The sequence below is a fragment of a genome, unplaced genomic scaffold (genome assembly GCF_019419815.1).
Source record: "Pyrus x bretschneideri cultivar Hongxiangsu unplaced genomic scaffold, Pyrus_bretschneideri_v1 Contig2, whole genome shotgun sequence".
In the NCBI taxonomy this organism is placed as follows: Eukaryota; Viridiplantae; Streptophyta; class Magnoliopsida; order Rosales; family Rosaceae; genus Pyrus; species Pyrus x bretschneideri.
The window spans coordinates 12,556,759-12,582,637 of record NW_025999501.1 but is presented as its reverse complement, the minus strand read 5'-3'; the positions used below and the strand labels follow the sequence as shown (position 1 = coordinate 12,582,637).

General features: G+C 39.2%; 5 protein-coding genes and 2 non-coding genes across 10 annotated transcripts; 3 read left to right on the top strand and 4 right to left on the bottom strand.

Annotated features, from left to right (window-relative positions):
- Nucleotides 1-2,855: 2,855 nt before the first annotated feature.
- LOC103949429 (fructose-1,6-bisphosphatase, chloroplastic) lies at nucleotides 2,856-5,056 on the top strand. The gene is made up of 4 exons (XM_009360541.3): nucleotides 2,856-3,333; nucleotides 3,742-3,966; nucleotides 4,305-4,811; nucleotides 4,885-5,056. Exons 1-4 carry the CDS (start codon nucleotides 2,902-2,904, stop codon nucleotides 4,954-4,956), a joined length of 1,236 nt encoding a protein of 411 aa, XP_009358816.1. The 5' UTR covers nucleotides 2,856-2,901; the 3' UTR covers nucleotides 4,957-5,056.
- TRNAE-CUC lies at nucleotides 3,580-3,652 on the bottom strand. The gene has a single exon. It is a non-coding gene; the product is annotated as a tRNA-Glu (tRNA).
- On the bottom strand, nucleotides 5,033-7,906 carry LOC103949430. Of its 2 annotated transcripts, XM_048583611.1 has the most exons (8): nucleotides 7,577-7,906; nucleotides 7,223-7,481; nucleotides 6,588-6,767; nucleotides 6,471-6,494; nucleotides 5,863-6,379; nucleotides 5,649-5,756; nucleotides 5,502-5,561; nucleotides 5,033-5,416 (listed from the first exon to the last, which is right to left on the bottom strand). In XM_048583611.1, exons 1-7 carry the CDS (start codon nucleotides 7,748-7,750, stop codon nucleotides 5,555-5,557), a joined length of 1,269 nt encoding a protein of 422 aa, XP_048439568.1. In that variant the 5' UTR covers nucleotides 7,751-7,906; the 3' UTR covers nucleotides 5,033-5,416; nucleotides 5,502-5,554. The 2 variants fall into 2 exon arrangements, with proteins under 2 accessions (XP_048439568.1, XP_048439569.1); XM_048583612.1 differs by lacking the exon at nucleotides 6,471-6,494.
- Nucleotides 7,907-8,055: 149 nt separating this feature from the next.
- On the top strand, nucleotides 8,056-12,560 carry LOC103949431. Of its 3 annotated transcripts, none has more exons than XM_009360544.3 (5): nucleotides 8,056-8,536; nucleotides 8,829-9,004; nucleotides 9,484-9,802; nucleotides 10,017-10,154; nucleotides 12,212-12,560. In XM_009360544.3, the coding sequence occupies exons 1-4, from the start codon at nucleotides 8,117-8,119 to the stop codon at nucleotides 10,122-10,124; spliced, it is 1,023 nt and encodes a 340-aa protein (XP_009358819.1). In that variant the 5' UTR covers nucleotides 8,056-8,116; the 3' UTR covers nucleotides 10,125-10,154; nucleotides 12,212-12,560. The 3 variants fall into 3 exon arrangements, with proteins under 3 accessions (XP_009358819.1, XP_048439570.1, XP_009358818.1); XM_048583613.1 differs by lacking the exon at nucleotides 12,212-12,560 and adding an exon at nucleotides 10,701-11,144; XM_009360543.3 differs by lacking the exon at nucleotides 12,212-12,560 and having other exon boundaries at nucleotides 10,017-10,298.
- A 3,486-nt stretch (nucleotides 12,561-16,046) lies between these two features.
- Nucleotides 16,047-17,554, top strand: LOC103949432 (L-type lectin-domain containing receptor kinase VIII.2-like). Its single transcript, XM_009360545.3, has one exon. It carries the CDS (start codon nucleotides 16,282-16,284, stop codon nucleotides 17,335-17,337), a length of 1,056 nt encoding a protein of 351 aa, XP_009358820.1. The 5' UTR covers nucleotides 16,047-16,281; the 3' UTR covers nucleotides 17,338-17,554.
- Nucleotides 17,555-18,202: 648 nt separating this feature from the next.
- Nucleotides 18,203-20,375, bottom strand: LOC103949433 (tubulin beta chain). The gene is made up of 3 exons (XM_009360546.3): nucleotides 19,979-20,375; nucleotides 19,149-19,418; nucleotides 18,203-19,063 (listed from the first exon to the last, which is right to left on the bottom strand). The coding sequence occupies exons 1-3, from the start codon at nucleotides 20,370-20,372 to the stop codon at nucleotides 18,384-18,386; spliced, it is 1,344 nt and encodes a 447-aa protein (XP_009358821.1). The 5' UTR covers nucleotides 20,373-20,375; the 3' UTR covers nucleotides 18,203-18,383.
- Nucleotides 20,376-23,403: 3,028 nt separating this feature from the next.
- Nucleotides 23,404-23,494, bottom strand: LOC125476982. The gene has a single exon (XR_007258258.1). It is a non-coding gene; the product is annotated as a small nucleolar RNA snoR27 (small nucleolar RNA).
- Nucleotides 23,495-25,879: the final 2,385 nt, after the last annotated feature.

Sequence of the window (25,879 nt, the reverse complement as noted above, 5' to 3'; positions counted from 1 at the left end):
GTTAATTATGTCAATCTCAAAAACCATTTTAGCTAAAATCCCTTTATATATATTAATGAAGTACTTTAACTAATATAAGTTCTTGTAACTTATTGTCTTTGTGATATAACTACAAGCCAGCAAGGTTAGAGTTGGATATGATTACCAAAAAGACCTTAATTAACAAATTTGGTCAAGGTAAACGAAAAATTAAAAAAATATATTTCTACTTCTATTTATTTGTCTTGTTTAGCTAAACTAGACAAACCATTAAGCAAATATTGCATAGTCAAGAAGGTTTGTTGGACCTAAATAACATGACAAATGCAATGAATTTGACTTTTCGACACTTGTAATAAATTAAGAAAATGGAAATATCATGTACCCATGCTGTGCGTTTCCAATATTTTTGCTTTACAACTTATAAATTCCATTTGATTTGGACTAGGTCATATTAACGTGGCTAACAACCATCTCGAACCATGAATATGTTGATGGCTAAACCAAAAGTCGTCATCTTGGTGGTGAAGTTAATTTCCTTTGTGTACATTAAACGACAGATAGGGTTACACGCGTGAACTACTGTATGGTTCACTCGGCTTCAAAGGAAAGTCCAGATCTTCATGAATGAATGTCGTCTCGTTTTTTCTCGGTAATTTTCATGTGAATGTCATGTCGTGTCGCTGTTTGTCGCTGTTTAGAGAAATAACTAATAGAAACAAGCCAATAAATTAGGTTCCGATGATTTCTAGAACACCAGATCATTGCTGCGAATTTACTCGCACACTAAACGACCTAATCATTTGTCAAAGATTATACTTTTTGAGATGTAAGGTATTTAGACTATTGACCCAAAAAGAAGTATGAATGAAGTATTATAACCTCATGCTGCATGGCTTGAGCATCACCACCCGGTCAAGTACCGTCGGACGAGTGTAATTTATTCTCTGTACTCAACAAATTTCAAAACTTAAACCTGTCTGGGACAACTAATATGGTAGTGATGCTCACGATCGGATAAGGAATGCGAGCAAAAGTGCTCCCTAAGTTTATAATTACTAGTAAAAAATACGGCTATTCACATTAATTCCATAAGTGTCTTTTAGGTTATTCACTATGTTTTCACTGTCAATGCTTAAAAAGTTAACAACTTAAAAAATAAAATTTATCACCACTTACATAAAAACACGTGATGTATCACCCGTATTTCGGTTACAATAAAAAATTTGTCCACCATGCATCCCCTAATGCATGGTCACTGTACTCCGCCCAGGTTTCTATTGATCCTTACCGCACTACATGTGGTTTGGGTGGCTCTCTTCCAACGGTAATTTGGATTGCAGATCGCTGCATGTGTTTTTCCGACATGCATCACATCATCTTTTTACACTGAGCTATAATCCATATGGACACCAATACGCCATCTACTGGTGCACAAATGCACAGATACGTATCCGTGGCTAAATAACAGTGTGTGATGCCCTCAAGAGGGTAAAGAAAAGAATCTCCACCCTTGTCATTGATTGTACTGCTCCCATTTTTTTTTCCTCTTTTTAATTAATATTGTTTGCAAAGTCCAAAGGGTGGAATTGAAGGAAAGAATATAAATGTATGGAAAATAAAAAGGAGAAGAAGGGTGGTAGATCACATCAAGGAAAGGATTTGTCATAGTTATATGGTTGATAGAGGTCTTCCATCTGCAAAGTTGTTCAGTTCTAATTTTTTAAATCATAGATAAAAAAGAATTGCCAAGTTATTGCTTAAGTTGTCCTCCGTTTGCTACTTCATATTATTAAAGTAAAATTTGTGTATTTATTTTTTGACATTAAAGTCCAAATAATAAATTTTCAGAAATTAAATATCGTTTGAGGTTTCAAGTTACAGCCAAATCGTGCCAAAAATTGATAGCAAATCCCTTTCGCCTTTTATTTGTCTCCGTCTTTCTTTAGCTGAATAGTACCAAACAAATATTGTTTTATGTTTATACGAGATGAGTCACATTCTCTTAATTACTTGATGAATAAGAAGTCGTGGTCACTCACCTTTAGATTTGATATCAAATGTTGAGATTAAAATATCAATAGCACATCTACTTATTCTTCACTTTTAATGTTAAATCTAAGGATGAGTGATCATGCATTCTTTGGTCACTAAGAGGACAAAATACGAGATTACAAGAACCTATAACCTTCATTTCCAAGATCCAACTAAGTTATCACCAACTTTTCCCATAACACTTCGTCATTGCCAATAATAAGACCGTGTAAATCTAGCCTAGAGGTATTCCCTTCTACCAAATCTGGGTCACTTGTGTGGTGAAACCAAGCTTTATGCAAATTGCTAAGAGCTCTTGAGTAAAACTTGCCGCTACACCTTGTTATAAATTTAAGTTAAAGGAAAACTAATGAAAATGAATTGAAAACTTTTAAGTTTTAATGATAAGGACAAAATAAAGGGTAAAGTAAATAGTACCATGATTGACTTTTTAGTGTAAAAATGTGGTTTTTCATCAAATTAAACAGTACCGTAGACTTTTCGTTAAAACTCTCTTAAGTTAATCCAAATACTTGGGGATCAAGGTTCCTGAGCCTAGGTTTTAAAGCCCACAATCATTAGCAATTCGGCTTAATGGAGTTGATTAACGACCTAAACCAAACATCAAATCCAACCCAACCCAAATTGCATTCCCACTTGTTATTTGTTATCTCCCTCCCCCTATTGGCCTCCTCCAGGAAACCATGATCGCAATACCAAACATTACAAAAGCAAGATAAGTGGGACCCAAATAGAATAAGAAAAATATCAGAAATTGTTGCTAACCTCACAAATCCCACACGCACAATCCAACTAAAAAAAAACAAAAAAGCCAGAAAATCAGACACTGAAAAGAAAAATCAGAGCAAAAATCAGAAACACCAAATCATGGTTGCAGCAACGTTAACTTCACCGTCGTCCCAACTCCTATGCTCAAGCTCCCGGTCTCTCTGTAACATCTCTCCTCTCCAACAATGTGTGTTGGGCTCCAAAACAGTCGTCTCGTGCCCTAACTTAACTTACAACAAGAGGAGGCATGCGGCTGACGGGGTTAGGTGCATGGCCGTGGCGGCGGAGACAACGGAGCCGAAGAAAAAGAGCGGGTACGAGATTCAGACGCTGACGAGCTGGCTGCTGATGCAAGAGCAGGCCGGGGTGATCGATGCCGAACTGACCATCGTGCTCTCTAGCATTTCGGTTGCGTGCAAGCAGATTGCTTCTTTGGTGCAGAGGGCTAGCATTTCCAACTTGACCGGGATTCAAGGTGCGGTTAATATCCAAGGAGAGGACCAGAAGAAACTTGATGTTGTCTCCAATGAGGTTTGTGCTTCTTCTAATTCTTAACTAAAATACAAACGTGAGTTCAGTCAGCTGGTTAAGACAATATGTTCGTCATTTAACATTTGGATTCTAATTCCCTCCCATTGAGTTCAAATTACTAATCAATTTGGTGATGGTTTTGGTATTTATCTGAGAAAAACAAAGGACAAAATTAAACAAAAATGTTCCTTAACAAAGAAAAATTAGGCAGAGTTTTAGTAAAATATAATAAAGGCACAAAAACAATTCCGTTGCCGGGACTTGAACCCGGGTCTTTCGGGTGAGAGCCGAATATCCTGACCAACTAGACTACAACGGATTAGCAATTTTGTTTTGGTCACAATCAATAAAATGGTTTGAGTTGGCCCACCTTCATAAATAGAGAGTTTGATTATGTACCACAAACAGGTTTTCTCAAATTGCCTGAGATCAAGCGGAAGGACAGGGATTATAGCATCGGAGGAAGAGGATGTGCCGGTGGCGGTGGAAGAGAGTTATTCCGGCAACTACATTGTGGTGTTTGACCCACTTGATGGATCATCCAACATTGATGCTGCTGTCTCCACTGGATCCATCTTCGGAATATACAGCCCGAATGATGAATGCTTTGCACACATTGAAGATGACTCAACCGTAAGTCCACTAATACAACAATGTTTCATTTGTTCATAATTTCGTTCATTGATAACGGATAAGGAACTGTCAAATGTCATGTTATATGTCACATAAGTTGATAACTGGAGATACATTTACTTGCTATGAGAATCTCATTGTAGCGGTATTTCAAGTCAATCACGCATTGTCATGTGTTTTAACTTTCTCAAATAACAGGTGCGTAATTGACTTAAGATCTCACCATGGCATTTCCATTGCACGGAAGTTCTTCTCTAATGAGAAACGTAGTAATCCGGCTAGGGTTTTCCCCAATTTTCGCAATTGAATGGTTGGAATGCTTCAATGTTGCATTGCAGCTTGATAGTGTGGAACAGAAATGTGTAGTGAGCGTGTGCCAACCAGGAAGCAACCTACTTGCTGCTGGCTACTGCATGTATTCAAGCTCAGTGATCTTTGTGCTCACAATTGGGACTGGTGTTTTTGCATTTTCGTTGGACCCCATGTACGGAGAATTCGTCTTGACTCAAGAAAACATTCAGATTCCGAAAGCCGGAAAAATTTACTCATTCAATGAAGGGAACTATCAGCTGTGGGATGACAAGTTGAAGAAGTACATTGATGATCTTAAGGACCCAGGTCCTAGTGGCAAGCCCTACTCTGCAAGGTACATTGGCAGCTTGGTTGGTGACTTCCACCGGACGCTGCTCTATGGCGGCATCTATGGTTACCCTAGAGACAAGAAGAGCAAGAATGGGAAGCTGAGGCTGTTGTATGAGTGTGCACCAATGAGCTTTATAGTGGAACAAGCAGGTGGGAAAGGGTCTGATGGCAATTCCAGAGTACTTGACATTGAACCAACTGAGGTGAGTACATTGTGAGTTTCTGCAGCTCACTTTGTAAATTGATTGACTACAATTTCTACTTTTGTTTCTGCAGATCCATCAACGTGTTCCGCTTTACATCGGAAGCATGGATGAGGTGGAGAAATTGGAGAAGTACTTGGCATGATCAGAATGTGACAACAAAGATTTAATTTTGTTTTGTGAGATAAAGTTGTATGAGAACTTTTTCTCAAGAAGAACAATGAACTAAAGAGACTTGGACTTTATATTTGGTTTTTGCTGAAATTATGAAAGTCAAAAGCAGACCTTGTTAAATATGAACAATCCTTCGTATTCGAGGAGAGAGACTTACATGAAACGGAACCAAGTACAAGCCATTAGCCTACGTAAGCCCAGGACTGCAACCAGAGCATATTAACTACAAAATTACATGTATTTCTAAGGAGCATGAGAGTCACGCCGTGAGTTATCTAATGATACAGCAACTCTAAGTTGTTGAATTGTTAACATAATTAGAAATCTTCAGCAGGAAGTCCAGTACCAAGTCAGCCTAATAGTCATTCCCAGAAACAGTCAGATCGTTGCAGTACAATTCTCCTAAGCCTGAGAGCTTCCGCGATTTTTCACTGCAATTGTGAAAGCATGCGAATTATTAACTCTAGACTTTTGAATGCAAATGAAAGGAAACATAAGAAAAGATGGTGAATTTACCAGGGCTTATAATCCTAATACATTTCGTCACAGACTTCATCGCGGTCAAGGAATCAGATCCTGCAACAACCACGAGTAACTCGTTAGATATTCAAGATGGATGAACAGGATGCAAACTTTATGGCAATAGAAGATGTGTTAAATTACCTTGCACATTCGTGTCCTTCTCTGATAGTACTTCTGTCACAGTTGATGTAAATTCTGACAAAACTTGATTGGCCCCCACTGTTACCATCCGCAGATTCATAAGATGACCTATATGAGTTTTGTAGAAGAGAACATAAGAAAATTGAAGTGAAATGAAAGTAGTGAAGAGAATAATGTAGTAGTTGTGATGTAAAGTATGGAAGGTAGAGAATACCCCGAAACCGTCGCAGTGGAAGCATCAAAGTTTGGTAGACCAAGTTCTTCACAATGAAGATCAAATTCACCTAACATTTCAGTGAAGGAGAAATCCGCCCCAATGGCATCAAAGTTCGTTAAATCAATGTCGAAGAGATCAACTTCCTTTTCAGACTCGGGTGATGAAATCTCATCGCTAGATGGTTTCTCCAAGCCCATTGGCACATCAGAACAGTCAAAATTGAGCCTTCCCTTTACGTGGGACTCCCTCTTACTTGTCTTGGCAGGTGAAGAAATGCAATGGTTTGTTTCCACAGTGTAGCAAGATTTGTTTGGGCTCAGAGTCACTCTCTTTGAAGAAAAAATGGTGCAAGTTGGATTTACATCTGGAGGAGAATTATAACTGCAAGTAGCAGTGGAAGAAGTCTCAAAAGGTGTAGACTTGCTGCCTTGAATTGAATTTGCTCGCTGAGGTGTCTGAGGACCAGAGTTATTCGTTGGGACAGAAAATGATGGCTGGTTGAACAAGCATTTAGCTGCAGTGGAGCCATTGGGAACCAAATCGTGAGGTGATAGGGTGAACAGCCAAAGAGGATTGGGCGGATTTTTTATTATCAAGTGCATTACCTGATCCAGAAACCGCTTGTTCTCCTGCTCATTTTAAAGTTCAAGGAACATAAACACCTAATGATATAAAACAGATTAAGAGCAGCACAACTTTGAAGAACATGCACAGTCCTATACCTTTGTTGTGCATATTGCTCTTGCCAGCAGGTAATTTGCTGCAAGATCTCTTAGCAGCATTCGAACCATTCACAGGAACGTTAGAACTCTTTCTCTTAGTTGAAGGTGGGTCAACTGTAATTGGCGAGCAGAAATTCCCAGGCCTCATGTTGGGGTTGGAAGGTGTTGACACAGGAGCAACTGGTGTTTGGTGCATTAAAAGACCCAATCAAAAGGTGCCGAAAAAAACATTAAACCATGTTGAATTCATAACTTATAGAGCGATTATTCATGTGGGTTTTTGCTAATTTATCACAGCCTCAAAAGGGTTCAAATATTTAAGGCAAACGAAACGAAACACCTAAAAGTTGAAGCATCTAAGCCCTCAAAAGTCACATGCAACTTTCACTATATTCTCAATGAATGCAACAAATTTCTCAAACACAAACAAAAACAATAAGATATTACCTGCAACTGTATATTGTGGCCATCAATGGTTCAAATAACTAGTTAAGGCAAATAAATGTATAGTCTACGAGTTCAAGTTGAAGCATATGAGCTCTCTAAACATGCAACTTCCACAAGATTTCTCAATTCATTCAGGCAATTTTTCAAACACAAAGCAAATAACCAGACGGGGAGGCTTAGGATTGTACCTACAGCGGACCCATTAGACGGGTGAGACGGAGTAGCCATAATCATCGGCTTCAGAGCCACAGCCGGAGGTGCAGAGACTGTGGGGCTACTGCCGGCATTGTAAGTGTTCATCACGCTTTGCATCCCCTTCAACAGGGTTTGGACCCGGGTCTTCTCCTGCTCCACCCGGACCTTCTCCTGATCCAAAATCACCTTCTGCTCCTTCAACAGTATGTACTCGTCCAAAATCTCCGCCAAGCTCAGCAAACTCTTCGGCGCCTGCAAAAATCAGGAAAAAACCCAAATCCCAAATCAGACAAATAAGAAATCTTTCAGACCGATTTCGAACAAATCGGGAAAAATCAAGTGGGTACCTCTCGAATCGGCGATTTGGCGATGAGGGACGAAGCTTCGGTTCTGAAAAGAGAGCGGGTTTCCGAGTAGTTGTTGTCGCAGAGGTATCGGTCGACGATGAAGGCGATTTGGACGGGGGTGACTTTTCCCTTCCCCAAATTCTCAGATTTCTTGCCTTTGGATTGCTTCCCCATTTTCTGAATATTGAGAGATACCGTGGAAAACTAGGGCTCGGATGGAAGCGAGGAGGAAGAAGAAGGAGAAGGAGAGGTTGAGATCTGAGGAAAGAGAAAATGGGAGAGACTTTTTAAGGAGGGAGTTTTAGGGAAAAGAGAGGAGGGAGATGCAATGGAACAACAGAAACCGCGCGAGTTTTTGAAATTTTGGGGACGAAGGATAAAAAGTAACAAGCTTGGTTGGGCTCATTGGGCCCAACAAATTATGAAACGGCCCAAAACTAAACTCTGGGCCATCTACAAATCCAGTCATAAATCCAAGGGGACAGAGAATCCGCAACTCCCTCCTTATCTCCTCTCTCTGCAAAGCTCGGAAGCTTGAGGATGACACAAGGACTTCTCCCATGGAGTCCTTGCCACCACTCTCTATCTCCCACCTCCCTCTTCGCACTCCCCCTTGCTTTCCCCACTACCAAAAACACCCAATTCCCAGTTTCCATTTCCGCCACTCTAGAACCAGAACCCGCCACCACCCAACAACTCACAGCCAGAGAGAGAAGGCAGCTCAGGAACGAGAGGAGAGAGAGCAAAACCGGCACCAGCTGGAAAGAGGAGGTGGAGGAGAAGCTTCTGGAGAAGCCCACGAAGAAGTTCGCCAATTGGAAGGAGGAGCTCAACCTTAATAACCTCGCTCATGAGGGCCCGCAATGGTGGATCATCAAGGTCTCTCGAGTCAAGGGCCAGGAGACCGCTAAGCTCATCGCTCGACAGCTCGCCAGAAACTATCCTCATATCGATTTTAAGGTGTTGGGTTATTTTTATTCAATGTTTTGGTTTTTGGGATTTTTTGCAAAATTGAAGAAATGTGTCACTAACGTCTGTCTAATTTCCTTGATTTTAAGGTATTTACTAGTGTAGTTTAATGTTTTGGTTTCTGGGTTTGCTGCAAATTTGATGTAATCTGATAAAGATGTCTGCTTGATTCCAGCTGAACATGTTGAAATGAATTGTTGCCCTGTTATATGAGTATTTATTATACGATTCAATCTCTAGGCCGAAAACAAACCGTGTAAATATTTGCTTGTTTGCTATTCAGATATACGCGCCAGCTATCCAAGACAGGAAGAAATTGAAAAATGGTAACTTGGTTAAACCGAGACCCCTATTTCCCGGGTGTGTGTTTATAAAGTGTGTATTGGACAAGGAGATACATGACTTCATAAGAGAGTGCGATGGAGTTGCAGGTTTTGTCGGTTCCAAGGTCGGAAATACGTGAGTATTTATTCTTGCATGATAGGTTTGCTGTGTATTACTATTGCCTAATGTTATTGTTATCATAGTAGGAGAAGTGGATAGTTGATGTAGGAAATATGAAGAAACCTTTTAGAGAAAGATGTCAATGTGTGATTTTGTTGAGAATTTACTTGTGTCTAGAACTGATTGAACTTGTCTGGTTTCATTGGTGGGAGTGGGATTGTACGACAAATGCATAAAGTTATGAAGTCATGTTATGTCTGCTCAATTATGTGATATCAAGCTACTTTTGGGCTTATGTGTTCGCTAAAACATACGAAGTAGATTGTGGGTTTAGTTTTCTGGTTTACTGGCGATTTTGCAATCCCCTGATAGCCATTCTTTTCTCTGTTCATTTCTAATCTTGAGGCCATCTAAAGTATATATCCTTCTAGATTACTAGCTACCTTGTGAGATTTCCAGTGAGTATTTATAAAATGTTATTCTCATATGTACAGGAAAAGACAGATAACCAGACCCCGCCCAGTGTCTGAGTTTGACATGGAAGCTATCTTCAAACAGGCAAAGGAAGAACAACAGAAAGCTGAACAAGCTTTTGAGCAAGAGCAGCAAGAAGCAACCCTCAATGATGCTACCGAATCTGATGGAGATTCTAAACCAAGAAGGCGACCTAGAAAAACACTTGATCCTCTCATAAATGGTTCGTCTAAGGGAAAGAGTGAGAAGCTCGTCCCAGGTTCTTCTGTGCGAGTTTTATCTGGTGCTTTTGCAGAATATGTAGGCAGCCTGAAGAAGCTGAATAAAAGAACAAAAAAGGTATGTTTTTCTGGTATTATATATTCAATTTAAATGAGTGAAAATTGGGTGGAAATTAAACATGCATGTCCTCTCTTTGTTGTTGGGGATATGCATGAAAGACTTACTGCTGTCTTCTGTGGGTTATTTTACTCAAGAATCTCAATATACTACATCAAAGACATTCTCTTTTGGAAACTTAACAAAAAAAAGAAAAATTATTTTCATCGTGCAGGCAACCGTGGGATTTACACTATTTGGGAAGGAAAGCTTAGTTGATTTAGATGTCAGTGAAATTGTTTTAGAGACCGTTGGAAAAAAAGTTGTTTCAGAGACCATGTAAATTTGTTCAGTCATCAATCATTATTAAATGGTAAGTTTTTCAATCTTTTTCCCCTTGTTATATCTTACTTTCATCTGTATGAAAATATGTAGCGCCTTTAAACTATAGTTTGATTTTCTGTTTACTTTGTCATGAAATGAAGATGTACTGCATGCTAATTAGAAGTTTCCAAAATTCCATGCTGTTATATTTTATTTGGTTAGGTGAGGTTCTCATTGTAAGTTTCTGATGACGCCATGCACAGATACATGGATATAAAATTATAAATCACATAAACAAGGCAGATATTTATGAAGATCCATTACCAAACCTTATTAAATCGGAAATAGCTAATTTGGATTTGGCCGTCTTATTTGTGGTAAAAAAAACTTTTGCATTCATATTGGTGATGTATGTCCTTAGTTCTTCCTAGGTCACACTTTGGCCCCCCTCTAGGTGTTTTTTCCATTGGCTGCCAACTTCCTTTATTTGAAATTACGGTGACATATTGAGTGATGCATCGCTTATCAGTGTAGTCTGCTTTTGGTTGTGTTTTGGTACTTGTTTCTTACGCTCTTTCTGGTTACCTGGAATTAGGGTACAAATTAATCCATACTCGTGAAAGTTCTGTCAAGGCCCTTGAAAAATTTGCGATATGAAAATATATCTTCGTGTGCACAGAGATGATAGGCGAGTAGATTATGAAGGGTTGTGATGGGACCTGTTATCATAAGAAGAAGAAAGATGGAGAAGCAGAGAGATAAGGAGAAAGAAAATAAAATTAAGATATTCAATATTTCATTCATAATTCTCACTTGAGAACGAAGAGACCTAAATACATAGAAGTTCAGGAAACTACAACCCGAAATACCTAAATGGGCTTATTATACTTAAATGGGTGAGGCCCAATAGGATAGGAACCTCACAGGTTGCTACCAATTCTACGAAAGTAGTAGATAAAAGTTGCAACGTAAAAATTTGTAATTGGTAGTGATGATAGGCTTCAGATCAACACAAGAAGACTTCTTTCATTCTTGAATGCTTTGTTCTTCCTCACTCTCCATACACAGTAGATTGTGACAGCAAAAGTCATCTTCTGTAGGGTAATACCGTAATAGCAAGGGATGTACCTCTCCAAGCGAAACCAGCCCACACTATGATTTGGTCCACATGATACTGAACAAGGGAACTCCACAATTACTCAAAACCTGCCTCCAGATTCCCTCACTAAACGGGAAATCGAAAAAAGGGTTGAGTATGAGTCTAGTGCTGCAAGACAGAAAGCACAATTAGCATAGCTGGAGGGGAAGAAATAATGACCCTCTTTAAGGTAGCAATCTGCCTTTAGTAGGTAAAGGCCAACCATAGAATAAAACTCATTCTGTCAATACTATACCACACTACGCGGTAACTTCATGTTTAGACATTAATTTTCTCCCAAGTTTAGCTACCAGATGGGGTCGTTAGGCACCTTATAACATCTGTACATTAGAATTAGAGGCATGCCAATTCCAAAGACCGCCTTGGACTATTGCTACTATCATGGCTTCATGGGGAAGGCTAGCCGGTCCAATTTAATTAGGGTTCCATCAAAGGATAAGGACTATGGGGTGTCAACTTTTGCGATAAGGACGTAATCCTTCCATCCCCAATAGTATGACAAAAGAGAGTTAGGGAGCCACTCAGCATTAGAATCTTCAGTTCATGAGCAAATCTGTGTAGATTTGCAGAGTCAGTCCACTAACTCTACTTTCATGCTTAATTAGTTATTTATTATCATTCTTTCTTAGAAAACCAAGTTTATTATCATCTTGGGGTCCTTTAGTCATTATCTTAATAAGCTGCTAATTATTTTAATGGGCAATAAGGCAATTGAATCTGCCAGCACTTGCAATAAAAGCGATATCTTACTGGTCAGAAAAGTCACGTTTGCTTTTGCACTCAAGCGTTTTATGATTATACACGTCCGATATGCATATTCATTCTGATTCTGTTGTTTTTTCTGGATGTTTTTTCTTAAGTTCTTTATCCAGTTCTTACTTTCGATTTAGAATATGTTGCGTTTAACCGAGTTCTGTTATATTCTTGCTTGCTTGCGTTCGTTGAAGCCCGTCGTCTTCCATGTCCTTTGAACTAGCTGACTGAATTTGGCCAAGGCATACAGATTATGGATTCATGGAGAGTGCTCACTCTTTGAGGTTTTTAGTTGATAGTAGGGTTTTTGCGCTTTGTCCTGGGTTATGGGTGGGACAATGGAACGGGGACCAAATAAGTTGAATCGCAATACCCATAAAAGTGAAATTTGCGAACTGTCATTGTCTTTCATTTGGTCCCCTTGTCTCAATTTAATGCTTGTATTCCTACTTGTTATATGTGGTTCTAAACACGATATGAATACACGATATCGATAAGAAGGCGTTCTTTCGAGTCTTTCTGACATACAACAATGTATATCAACCTGTAGATGTGAATACACCATGGAACTTTGGAACTAGGATTTCCTAGGGTGGTGCTATCTGCACACTCCTTTTACTGTCCACACACCTCTTTTAAGTTTCGGCCGTGGGATTGAATGTATTAAAGATTAAATGACATAAATTATCAAGGGTGTATGAAAAGTAAAAATAGGTGTATAGATAGCATTAACCATTTTCTATTATACTTTGCAGCATGAGATACTCAAAGGTTTTTTAACCGTTACATCTTTGTTCAAAAATACAAAAGCGAAAATCTCCGAAGCACTGTAGAACTTTTATAACCTGTATCCCCAATTGTATGGTGGAATCTGTCATTTGAATAAAAAAATGGAAAGGATCTTTGAAATTCACCGGAATCACCACCATTAGTCTTGGCCAACTGTAACTGACCACCATAACACCACCAGTGACCCAAAATATTGCTGGCAGTGGCCGAAGTATCAATGTCACGCACCACACCACTATCGACTAAATGACTACATGACATTCTCTATTCAATGCTACACCAGTTGTGTTCTGGAAGCATTCGGTAAACTTGAAAGTGCTGATTGCGTTAACCGACGATTCCACTCCTGCAAACTGGGATACTATGGTGACAGTATTTCAGTTACTGTCAAATTCTCAGTGGTATCAATCGAAGGAGTTTTTTACGGTACCCCAAAGTATGAAATACTCAAGGTGTTTTAACTATTAATTGTTTAAAAATCAAAAGTTACAATTTAATGACTAAAACACCGAAAATAACCCACATTCCTAAATAGTCTGAATTTTCTGTCACTCATAATACAAATATTTCTTTTATTAGTCCTAATTTTTGAGCTTATGCAATTTTAATTGTCTTTTTTTTCTATTTTAAAAAGGATCAGATAATTATTTTGTCACAGTAGTCAACTCTTTCAGGAATCGAAAAGACTTATAAAAGCATTTCAACTTCCTACTAACCACGATTGTGCGAAGGAATTGCTTAGGCATGGGAGCATATTTCGAGTTTGGAGCAATATAACTTAGAGGGAATAAGGATCCTTGCAGGATCTTTTTTCTAAAGATCCTGGGATTCTCAGATCATATTCGTTCATCGTATATTGTACAGTCAGAAATCATTGTAAGTTTTTTTCTTTAAAATTTGATATAGACAATACCTGTTAAAAACTAATCGTACAATATACGATGAACAGATATGCTTTAAGGATTCTCGATGGATCCTCTCTCCCGTGAAAACCAATGGTCCATGTCCATGTGGTAATTCCACCTACCAATAACTTACACGTATGACTACTTTTACTGCCCTTCAACCATTAGTAAGTACATAAACTGCAAAAATAATTTAATAAAACAGTTAATGGACAAAATAAAGAAGTTCTTTATTAAACAAACAATTTGTTTTGCTTTTACAGTCAGGCAGTGAGATAATATGCAGATTAAATTAGATTAATTAGTTTATTCAGTTAGTGAAGGAGACTCCTTCCTCTTTTTGTTTAGTCCAAGAATAGTAGACGACACAAAAGCACGCGCACATCAGTTTTCTACTGAAAAGAGGTGCTAAAGCGAAGCACTGTGCACACCAACCCTATCTCTGTCTCTAGCGGCGCTTGAAAATTTTTTATTGTTATCAAAATACAGGCGATATATCAGATATTTTTATATAAGTGATAAAAAAATAAATTTAAGTTGTTAATTTTTTAACATACATATATCATTAATTGTATAATAACATGTAGTGTAGTATCTCGTGTTCGGATCACAATAAAAAATCTCTGCGCTCGCTCGTCGGTCTGTCTGGTGTTCCGGATGGTCCCTCCGCTATCTAAAACCAAAAGGAAAAATGAACTGAAAAGAGAGAAGGAAGTGGTGGTGGGAGGAGGGAGCAAAATATTAAAAACTGTAAACTCCCGCTTTGTAATCTGCATATACAGCTGTCCCCCTTCCTTTTAAAACACTAAATTGACAACTCGCTCTATATTTCAACATATTCTACAAAATCCACTTGTCTTTTGTTTATTTCATTTGTTGCTACTATGGAATGGAAGTGAGCTTTTGTGTTTCTTTCTTTTGGTGGAAAACCCACCTTGCTACCTAGTTGGACTTGGCAAACGAGTCGTGTTTATAATGTTTGTGTCATTTTTGTGTCACATTGTTATCTTGATGGGTTGTGTTGTGTCAACTCGTTATCTTAACTGGTTCTTAACAATTGTTTAATAACAACTCAATTGGCTCACAGATCTTGTCATTTCATGTCGGTTAAAAGGGTCATGCAAGAAATTTTCATGTTTAATGTATAGATCTGAAAAACAATATCTGATCGATCCTATCGGGTTCTTAACGGGACCTAATAACAACTCAATTCGTTAACAATTCCACAACAGGTGACCGATAATTGCATGACTCATTAACAGGTTGATCCAAAATTTGATATTTTCGTGTCGTTTTTGTGGAGCCAAAAATAATCAAGAAAAACATGGAGGCAACACATGGATTTTTGGGTAAAAAGACAAGATTACCCTCGAGGCACACCGGGATTTCTACGCGCAAGCAGTGGACAACCATCCCTCAATCAAGTCAAAGGTGCCCAAAATAGGTATTTATTCAAAACCTATTTCATCCATCCTCATCAAATCTTCTCCACAAGGTAACCCCCAAATCATTCATTTCTAATTATATTAATTAGCTAATTAATTGATTTATTACATAATTAATTTATTAAGTAGCTAACAAATCATGAACCTCACCCAAAAAGCCATCCAAGTGGCTGGTCCTCCTCCTCCCAAAGGGGCCGGCCACACCCCTATACAAACACCCTCATTTTCTCCAAAACCTAATTTCTACACTCTTACTAAATTCTTTAAATTCTCCAAACACTTTTCCCTCAAAATTTTAACTTTGGAATCGGAGGTTCTTCTGTCAAAGCCCCCTCCATTCATCGTGGGCACATGAGGCTCTTGGCCTTGACCTAAGGTGTTGTTTGTTTTATAGATGCAATTTTGTCCAAGAACAAGGAGGAAGAAATTTGCATCCATAATTTTGTATCGGGTTAACGGATGAACTGATTATGATTATACTTTGCATAGTTGAAGCCATCATATTTCATGATATACTAATGTTCTTTTGTCATACTTTTGTCGATAAACAAGTACTTGTTAATATTATGTTGTTGAAAAACATTTTGTCCATACTCAACCTAATCAATAGTCTAAATTTACATTTTAACATTATAAGATGTTTATGTTGTTAGATAATTTAGCAAATATATTTCATTGTATTGTACGCTTAAGAATCTTAAAAAGAAAAAAACGGAAATGAAAAAGTAGTTTTATGAAGTTTATCATTATCAATAAAAGATCAAAAGTAACGGCCAACTCTGCAAATGCACAAAACAAACAAGTACACATGAAAATTTAACAAAAGTAGAAGCACACAACTGCAAAAAAAAAAGTCCTTTATTATATGCCCTCAGTCAGCAACAACTCAGCGAAAGTGACTCGAGAGTTCGCAGAAACGAGTAAACGTATTTAATTTTCACAACCTCCAACCCAACCTCCTCCTCCTCCTCCTTATTCTTTACTCTCCTCCTCTGCTTTCTTCCACTTCCAAACCCTAGAAAAAACCAAAGATTCCACCTTTAATTGCAAATGTATCTCTTCCCCAACCCCTAAAAACCCAACTGCTCAATCCCCACCCAGATTCAGCTCCATCCCACTTCATCCATGGCCGCATCTTCCATCTCCCACCACTTCGCCGCCGTGGCTTTCCTCATTTTCTTCCTTAGAACCACTTCCACCGCCTCCAACTCCTCCTTTTCGTTTACCCATTTCGGTAAAGTTTCAAACTTTGGGTCAGATATTGCTCTGTACGGAGATGCAGAGGTCGTCAATGGCGGATACGCAGTTCAGCTCACGAGTTCTGTGAGCTCGAGCGCCGGCCGCGCTGTTTACAAGAAACCCATGAAGCTGTATGAAGGTAAGCCTCGGAAATCCGTGTCTTTTTCGACGAACTTCTCGTTTTCTATTTCCAACGGCGGTGGGGATGGATTGGCGATTGTAGTGGTTCCAATGGGTTTTAATCTTAGCCTATTTGGTAACGGCTCTTTTGGGCTTTCTCTGCGAAATGGTGAAAGTAAATTTAAAGTTGTTGCTGTTAAATTTGATGCATTGAGTGATGGAAAAGTTCATGTTGGAATTGATGTGGGTAGTTCTGTTTCTGCTAAAGTAAGCAATGTTTCTGCTAAGAATTTGGGTCCAAGTAGTGGGAATAAAACGCAAGGTTGGATCGATTACGAAGCGGGTTCGAATCGGTTGGAAGTTAGGCTGAGTAAATTCGGTGGTTCGAAGCCTGTTGATCCTCTGCTGTGGTATCCGATTGATTTGTCGAAAATGTGGGGAGATAAGGAAGTGTTTGTGGCATTGAGTGCAATGAGTAGGAATTCGTCTCAGACATGTTCTGTGTACTCTTGGAGCTTTGAGCAAAGGCATGTGCCTCACTGGATGCACTCGCAGCCGCTAGATCCCAAGGCCGTTGCTAAGAACTCGAAGGCGGAGGCGTTGGAAAAGAAGAAGAATTGTACAGAAAGGGCTTTCGGAGCAATGGTTTTCGGTGTTGCTTGTGGAGCATTGGCGTCGTTTGTTGGACTGTATCTGTGGACCGTCCTTGGCAATAGGCGTCCGGTGGTGCCGGAGGAGTATGCTGAGAAGTCGAAAGAGTTTGAGTACGAGAAAATGAAAGTAGTTGCAGATAATAAAACCATCGAAGATGGAAAGCAGTAGATGCTTGAATGTTGGAAGGCTATTGTTTGTTGTGTTGTAAATCAATCTTGTATTGTTACCTAGTATTTTCGGGTTGTCCTTACTTGTACTAGTTGTAGTAAATGTTGCAGTCAATTGTCAAAATTTAGTAGGTTTTGCTACTTATTTTGTCCATTGTTGAAGCACCGGGATTCCAGTTTAGAACCCAAGAAATCGAAACTTAGCATGGTTTTCCCCAGCCTTTTAAGTTTAACTGCAATTCACCATAAATTCGGGTAAACTGCTCAAATTGTTCGCAAATTCTTAGTGTAAAATCCAAATTTTCTGCCTTGTTTAAAACTTTCTTTTTCATTTGTAAGTGAGAGATCTTAGGTTCGATTCTCGTTAAAGACGAATTTGAACCACATTTTTCCAGGACTGTTGTGAGGTTGAGCCGCCTCCTCCTCCTTAGTGTTAGATAATATCGTTTGTTAAAAAAAAACTTTCGTACCAGATGCACTTTTGAACACTCTTTGAAGGCTCGTATCTTTCTCTTTGAATCTCGACCCTCTACATTTAGCATTTGTCAAACATTTTTCTTTTGGTAGGTTTGATTTGTTAAGAATGGCATACTTAATCCCCGAGAGCATAAACCCATAAATCATACGCAACACATGAACAAGAAACAGGGTCTTTTCTCTCTCTCTCTTCACATGACAAGATGGAACAGTATACGATTCTAAAGAGAATTTACCAAATAACAAATTTTCTATCTCTCCTTTCACATTACGAATGAAGCGGTATATGATTGAAAAGGGAATTTACTAAATAACAAATAAGGCGCAGTAAATTTCTTAGATTCATACAAGAAATAATGCTTGTACTTTGCGAAAGAACATGCTAGTACTGAAGAGAAGATTCACATCACCATATAGAAAATTTCGGATTACTCAAGTACATATAACAAAGAGAAATTAAACGGAGATAATAGGTTTGGGTTTTAACGATATTAAGACCTATAACTACAAGGAACTGCCCGTCGCATTGTCATACTCCAGCAACTGGAAGTTGCGGCATTTCAAACCACATTACATCTCCTCCTGAGCTTCCTCCTCCTCGTCCTCATAGTATTCATCCTCCTCAGCTGTGGCATCCTGGTACTGCTGATACTCTGAAACCAGGTCATTCATGTTGCTTTCAGCTTCTGTGAACTCCATCTCATCCATGCCTTCACCAGTGTACCAATGCAAGAAAGCCTTCCTCCTGAACATAGCAGTGAACTGCTCACTCACACGGCGGAACATCTCCTGAATTGAGGTCGAGTTTCCAATGAAGGTGGATGCCATTTGCAAGCCGGTGGGAGGGATGTCACAGACAGTTGACTTGACATTGTGGGGAATCCATTCCACAAAGTAAGAGGAGTTCTTGTTCTGGACATTGATCATCTGTTCATCAACCTCCTTAGTGCTCATTTTACCCCTGAACATGGCAGAGGCGGTCAGATACCGACCATGACGAGGGTCAGCTGCGCACATCATGTTCTTCGAATCCCACATTTGCTGTGTGAGCTCAGGCACTGTGAGAGATCTATACTGCTGTGAACCACGTGATGTCAAAGGAGCAAAACCCACCATGAAGAAGTGGAGACGAGGGAAAGGGATGAGATTGACAGCAAGCTTTCGAAGGTCAGAGTTCAACTGACCAGGGAACCTCAAACAGCATGTTACACCAGACATAGTTGCAGAAATCAAATGGTTCAAATCTCCAACTGCATAAACATTACAATCAGCATACTGTATCCAAAAACAAATCAAAATCAACTTATTGAGTACAATGAACTGAGAGAAACTTACAGCTTGGGGTGCTGAGCTTGAGTGTGCGGAAGCAAATGTCATAAAGAGCTTCATTATCAAGGACCATACACTCATCTGCGTTCTCAACAAGCTGGTGGACAGACAGGGTTGCATTATAGGGCTCAACAACTGTGTCTGAGACCTTTGGGGAGGGGAAGACCGAGAAAGTGAGCATCATCCGATCTGGGTATTCCTCTCTGATCTTTGAAATCAACAGAGTACCCATGCCAGACCCAGTACCTCCTCCTAGAGAATGACAGACCTGAAACCCTGCAATTCCAAAGAAAACCAACCTGAATTACATGAACCAATAAACCAAAACAAATGAAGTAATAGGTCACTGTGGAAACGTATCAAATACCTTGCAGGCAATTAAGAACAAAGCAAAAGAAATAGGTACATGTCACTGAGGAAATTTATCAAACACCTCACAGGCAATCACAACACCCCATGGACAAAGAAAACCAAACAAACAAAACGATAACAAAAAACACTCAAGAAATTTATCAAACACCTCGCAGGCAATCACAGCACTCCATGGACACATAAAACCAAACAACCGAGACAATAACAATACACTCAGGAAATTTATCAAACACCTAGCAGGAAATCACGATTCTCTATAGACACCTGTAACAATACACTCAGGAACTTAATCAAACACCTTCCGAGCAATCACAATTCTCCATTGACACATTAAACAAAACAAAAGAAATAATAGCAGGACATCAGAAATATCATCGAACACCTTACAGGCAATCATAATTCCACACGAAAACGTAAAACAAAACTCAATAAACAAATAAAAGATCAGGAAATTAGACAAATACCTTGCAGGCAATCACAATTCTCAGCCTCCTTGCGAACCACATCGAGAACAGAATCGATCAACTCCGCGCCCTCGGTGTAGTGACCCTTCGCCCAGTTGTTTCCGGCACCAGACTGGCCGAAAACGAAGTTATCAGGCCTGAAGATCTGACCGTAGGGTCCAGATCTGACGCTGTCCATGGTCCCAGGCTCAAGGTCCATGAGCACAGCCCTCGGCACGTACCTCCCGCAACTGGCTTCGTTGTAGTAAACATTGATCCTCTCAAGCTGGAGCTCCGCGTCTCCCTCGTACCTTCCGGTGCCGTCGATGCCGTGCTCGGCGCAGACCACCTCCCAGAACTTGGCGCCGATCTGGTTGCCGCACTGGCCTCCCTGGATATGAAGAATCTCACGCATTTTTTGGTTGAAAAGGGGATGAAAAGTTGGAAAGGGGGGTTAGGGTTAGGGTTTGGGGTCTCTCTGAGAAAATCGCAGAGAGAGAGAGACGGATGAGAGAGAGGTGTGGGGACGGAGAGAGAGGATTTTATAGAAAAGTAGGTTTTTTTGGGTCGTAACGGTTGGATTTGAATGGAGAAGCAGGATTTTTTGTTTGAATGGGTTGGAGCTGAGTTGTGATATTTTTTTAAGGGATTGGAAATGGACGGCTCAGATTGGTTTGGAGCCTCTGTTTGAAATTCAAATTTCAAATTACAGCTGGATACCAGTAATTTGGCTCCCTTTTTTTAAATTTGGGAATAAACAGATACAATTTTTAAAACACAATCTGGCATTAAAAATGAACCTCTGACAAAAAGAAAAGAACTTTCCTCCAATGAAATGTTACTAAAAAAAGAAAATTAAAACACATGGCATGTCAATCATTGTTTAAAATATTAGTATCGATAGAAATATAGATATTAATTACTATTGATAGAAATGATGAAAATTTGCTCAAAAACATGAAAATTTAAAAATATTTTTTTAGGGAATGTCATATGAAGGCAATTGATACTGATATCGAAATATCTATCTATATTTCTACAAATTTGCATATCGATATTTCTACCGATACATATATTTTAAATGTTGCATAAATATTAATTATTAAAAAGGAAAAATCAAAACCCTAACCAATTCATCGTCTCCATCGAGCAATTCTTTCTTTTTCTCTCTTTGTAAACATGTTTTCATATGCCATGGCTACCGTTGTTGCACCCCCATCCACTTTTCTCTAGTCATCCTAACCTCTTCCCCTCCCTTCTCTTCATCGTCTTGACACCACATGGTTTATGGAGCACTAATTCGATTAATAATTGGTACGAGTTCAATCAATTATATTCAACAAAATAAACATCAAATGATTTTGTTTACCCCCATTTAAATGTGTCAATCTTGTTGATGATATGATGATGATGATGTTGCATATTAACAACCCCAAATACATTAGAGGGTAGGACTTTGGTTTAAACGTACCAATACATATTATCCTTAATTTTTTAGGAAAACTAATGAAAAATGTTTGAAAACTTTGAGTTTTAACGATAAGGACAAAATAAAGGGTAAAGTGAATAGTACTATGATAGACTTTTTAGTGTAAAAATGTGTTTTTTTTTTTGTTAAAATGAATAGTATCATGAGCTTTTCGTTAAAGTTTCTTAATTTTTTATGCAATTTTTGAAAGTTGAAACCCATGCTATACTCGATACACTTTGGTCAGCTCAGCCACGTGCTGGTTTTTCTTTACGCTCTTTATGAGCTCTTTACGAGTATATCGTAAACGTGAACCTCCAAAATTTTCCCTATGTGGTTAGCGAACATATGGTTGACTAGCGGCTAACACGTAAGCCCCGTGTTCTTGAGCCCAAAAGGCATCACGTTCCAGCAGCAGTAAAGTCCTCGGTCGATTATGAAAGTTGTATTGTCCCAGTCGGCTGGATGCATGCAAATCTAGTTGTAACCAAAGAAAAGCATCCAGAAAAGTTAAAAGTTCGTAACCTGCCGTGCCATCCACGATTCGGTCGATCCGAGGACGAGAAAAATTGTCCTTCAGGCATGCCTCATTCACGTGCGTATAAATTGTACACATGCACCACTTGGTCAGTTTTTCGACCTTTGTTGCCTTCTTGTCCATCACAACGTTTGCTACTAATCTTGGGTAATCCACATATCTGATAAATTCGATGTTGAGTAGTTTGTCCACCTCCACCTTTATGGCTTCATAACGCTAGAGGTCATAGGATCTTTGTTTTTGCTGGACAGGTCTGTAGTGCTGGTCGAGGCTGAGTTTATGTGAGATGATGTTTGGATCCATTCCTGGCAAGTATGCGTAAGACCAAGCGAAGACGCCTGCGCGGGCCCTAAAAATTTTATACCAGTTATGCTCGAACTTCCGCAGCTGGTTTTATGCCATTCTAAACAGTCATGGTCGGACATTCCTCTAACGGTATAAAAATCTCTAACTTTTCCATAGGCTGAGGGTGTTCTCAACCTTCGTCATCCTTCGGATATGGCTGCAGCTGACTCTCCAAGATTAGCCCTTGGTGGGCTAGAGATAGAACTAAAATGAAATGGACTCAAGATTTAAGTGGTTCACACCTCAAAATTGGGCTACATCCATTGTGTTGCTCGAATTATATTGATTTCAAAGGTTACAAACAAGCGCTCGGCTAAGACTAGAATTCTATCTAGCTTTAGTTGTCTAACATCCTTACAAAAGGTCCTCCATGAACCCAGAGAGCCTTAAGCTCACCTGATCTTTACTTTTAGGCATATAATGCGTCTCTTACATCGATCAACGTGCTAACAACTTTTTAATCATTAGTTGATATTCGACAATGAAGTTATGTTTGCTTCGTCGAGATTGCACACCCTTTTAGGTCATTGTGTGTTGGGCGATCTACTCGATCTTGATTAATTAACCATGTCAATCCGAGCAACAAGCTAACCTCCTTTGTATCCCATTCTAGGATTTTGCTTTTGATTGTTGATTGACACATACCTAATTAGCGTCTGAGTAAGATTGCTCCTAAAACTTTGCACAATAGAATTGTTAGTCTTCTTACATCTCCTTGACAGTCAAAAAAGCACTTTATGTTGCATGGTCGACTAAATTAGTGATATGATTAGCATAATGAGTTAATGAAAATTACCGAATTTAATTTCTATGGCTCACTTTGCTTGATCCCTAAGCTCTGGACATTAAGATGCGTTCAACGGATCCAATTCCAATGCAGGGAGGTCTTGCAGAAAAGCTTAAAACCTCTCGTTCTCATTACTTTCTCAATATGAAAAAGAAATTAAAATGAAATGGTCATCTTATTCAAAACTGCAAATCGATTGTGGAATCCTTCTCTCCCACTTCACACTTTGGAACGCACCATTGGAGAGGCTCCAAACAAGCCCTACTTCAAACTTATAAAGTTTACCAAACTACTTCAATTTGGCGAACACGAGATCTCAGTAACTTGAAATTATCTTCAATTCCCTCCATGGGAACTTGCAGAAAGATAACGCAGATTTAAGTAGCATCATTGATCCACAACACACACAAAAAGAAAGACATAATTTATCATTGAAATAAAAACAAATTGGAAAAAAAAAAAAAAAAAAAAAAAAAAGGGTAAATTACACCCTATCACTTTAGGTTTGTGGTCCATTTCAATTCCTTACAACATCTTTAAAACATTTCACTTTCATACCTCAAGTACTATTTTATTTCAATATAATATCTCCTTTACATTTTCCATTCAATTGATTTGTTAAGTGCTGACGTGGCTACCAAAAATTTTTTTATTTTTTTTTAAAACCTTAATCTTCTAAATTAAAAAAAAATAAAAATAAAAAAAAATAAAAAAAAAATAAAAAACACCAAAAACAAGAGTTGAACCTGCAACCCCCCTACCCACCCAACCTAAAGAAGAAGAAAAGGAGAGGAAAAGAAAGAAAAAAAAACCTATCTTCATCTTCCTCGACTCCCCTTCTTTGCAACCCACCCTTTTCTTCCCCCTCTCATCTTCCCCAACCCACCGTGCACCCATCCTCCACTTCCTCCTCCGCACCCACTACCTGCAACCCAGATCCCATCTTCCCCAATAAGGATCGGGGTGTGTAGAGGTGGGAAGAGGATGCGTGCAAGGGTGGGTGTGCTAAGTTTTTTTATTTCTGGGTTGCAGGTTGGCCTCGAGTTGGGGAAGGGGAAGGGGAAGATGGGTGCGAAGATGAGGTAAAGGATGGGTGTGAAGGAGGTGGTGGAGGATGGGTGCAGACGGATGGAAGACGATGAGGCTCCGACCCAGGATCTGGGTTTCGCAAGGGGGGGGGGGAATATAGGATTTGAATTTCGAGATATAGGATCTGAATTTCATGTTGGGGCGGGGGGGGGGGAGGGACACGGCATCTGCGTTTCGCAGGGGGGAGGGGATACGAGATCTGCGTTTCTTGGGGGGGGGAATATAGGATATGTGTTTCGTGGCGGGAGGGGGGGGTTTGGGGTGAGGTTAGGGGTTGGGGGTTGGGGGGATTCGGGTTTTTTCTTCTTGTTCAAAGTTCTGGGGGTGGGGTGATGAGATTTGGATTTTCTAACCTTTTAAAAAAAAAAAAAATTAATTTAGAAGATCATTACGAATAGGAATGAAACGGCTATAGCTCCTATATGAACTACTGGGAAGATCATTATGAAGCGCACATCTGGCAATCACGTGGCATAAAATGTGGCAGTCACGTCAGCACTTAACAGATCAATGGATGGAAAATGTAACGGATGTATTATATTGAAATAAAATAGTACTTGAGGAATGAAAGTAAAATGTTTTAAATATTGTAAGGAATTGAAATTGATCCCAAATCTGAGATGGTAAAATGTAATTTACCCAAAAAAAAGTATCTCAGAATAAAACCGATGCTCCTCTTTCCAATATATTTTCAAATATTATCAAGAAAAAAAATAACGTAAAAGATTAATGATAAATATAAAAATTAATCAGGCTTAAATTGAAGAAGATGAACAAGAAAAGAACGAGGGACTATTGGAGGTTCTGCGAAGACGAGAGAGAAGGAGGGATTTCGGAAAATATTTATAAGGGTGTGAAAGTGACCGGACTTAACCCTAACCACCTGTTTGGCAAGTGAGATAACTCAGTCCCTGGGCCAGGGCAGTCACGCTCGCAACCGCTATAGGCTTAAGCTAATTTTCTTGCGGGCCTGGGCCTGGGCGATCACTAACATGTTCCCCGCAAGCCTCCGGCCCATTTAAATATGTCAGTTTTGATATTTGGGCCCGTTTGAGAATACTAAGTACGAAACATTTCTGCTCAAAAATGCTTCAGGCCTAAAACAATACAAGAAGAATTGCTTGAATAAGCCTAAAGCAATTCTACGATCCGTACTTGCTTTCAAGGCTTTAAGCCGAACGATATCGAGAATCGCAAGGCATTCCTAAGAAAGCAATAAGGGCTCGTGTTATTTTTTTATCTCCTCTTAAAATGATCAGCTGGTAACTTTGCCACAACAGTCCATCATTTCGAAGATCGATAATATTCACAGAGGCATTTCAACCTCTTTCTGGGCATCCTTGTGCGATTCACCAGCGCCAGGAATAGTACCCAAGACATGTCATGTGGAATACGGACCTGAAATTCATTACCAACCCCATGGTCCCTCGTGGTAGTTCAATAAGGGCTCATTTGGGTATTGTGAATGTAGGCTCTAACTTTAATTTACAATTTATGCTCCTAAGTGTTTTTTTTCAAGTGTGCTATTATAAAAAAAAACAAGTTAACTTTTTGTTAAAACATAGTGCTTCCTTAAAAATGAATTTAAAAGAGCATTATAAAGAAGCATATAACAAAAGCTTTTTTATCGAACATACAATTAAAACACTTTTGATGGTCAAAAACATTTTGAACCCTCTAAATAACAATCTCAAA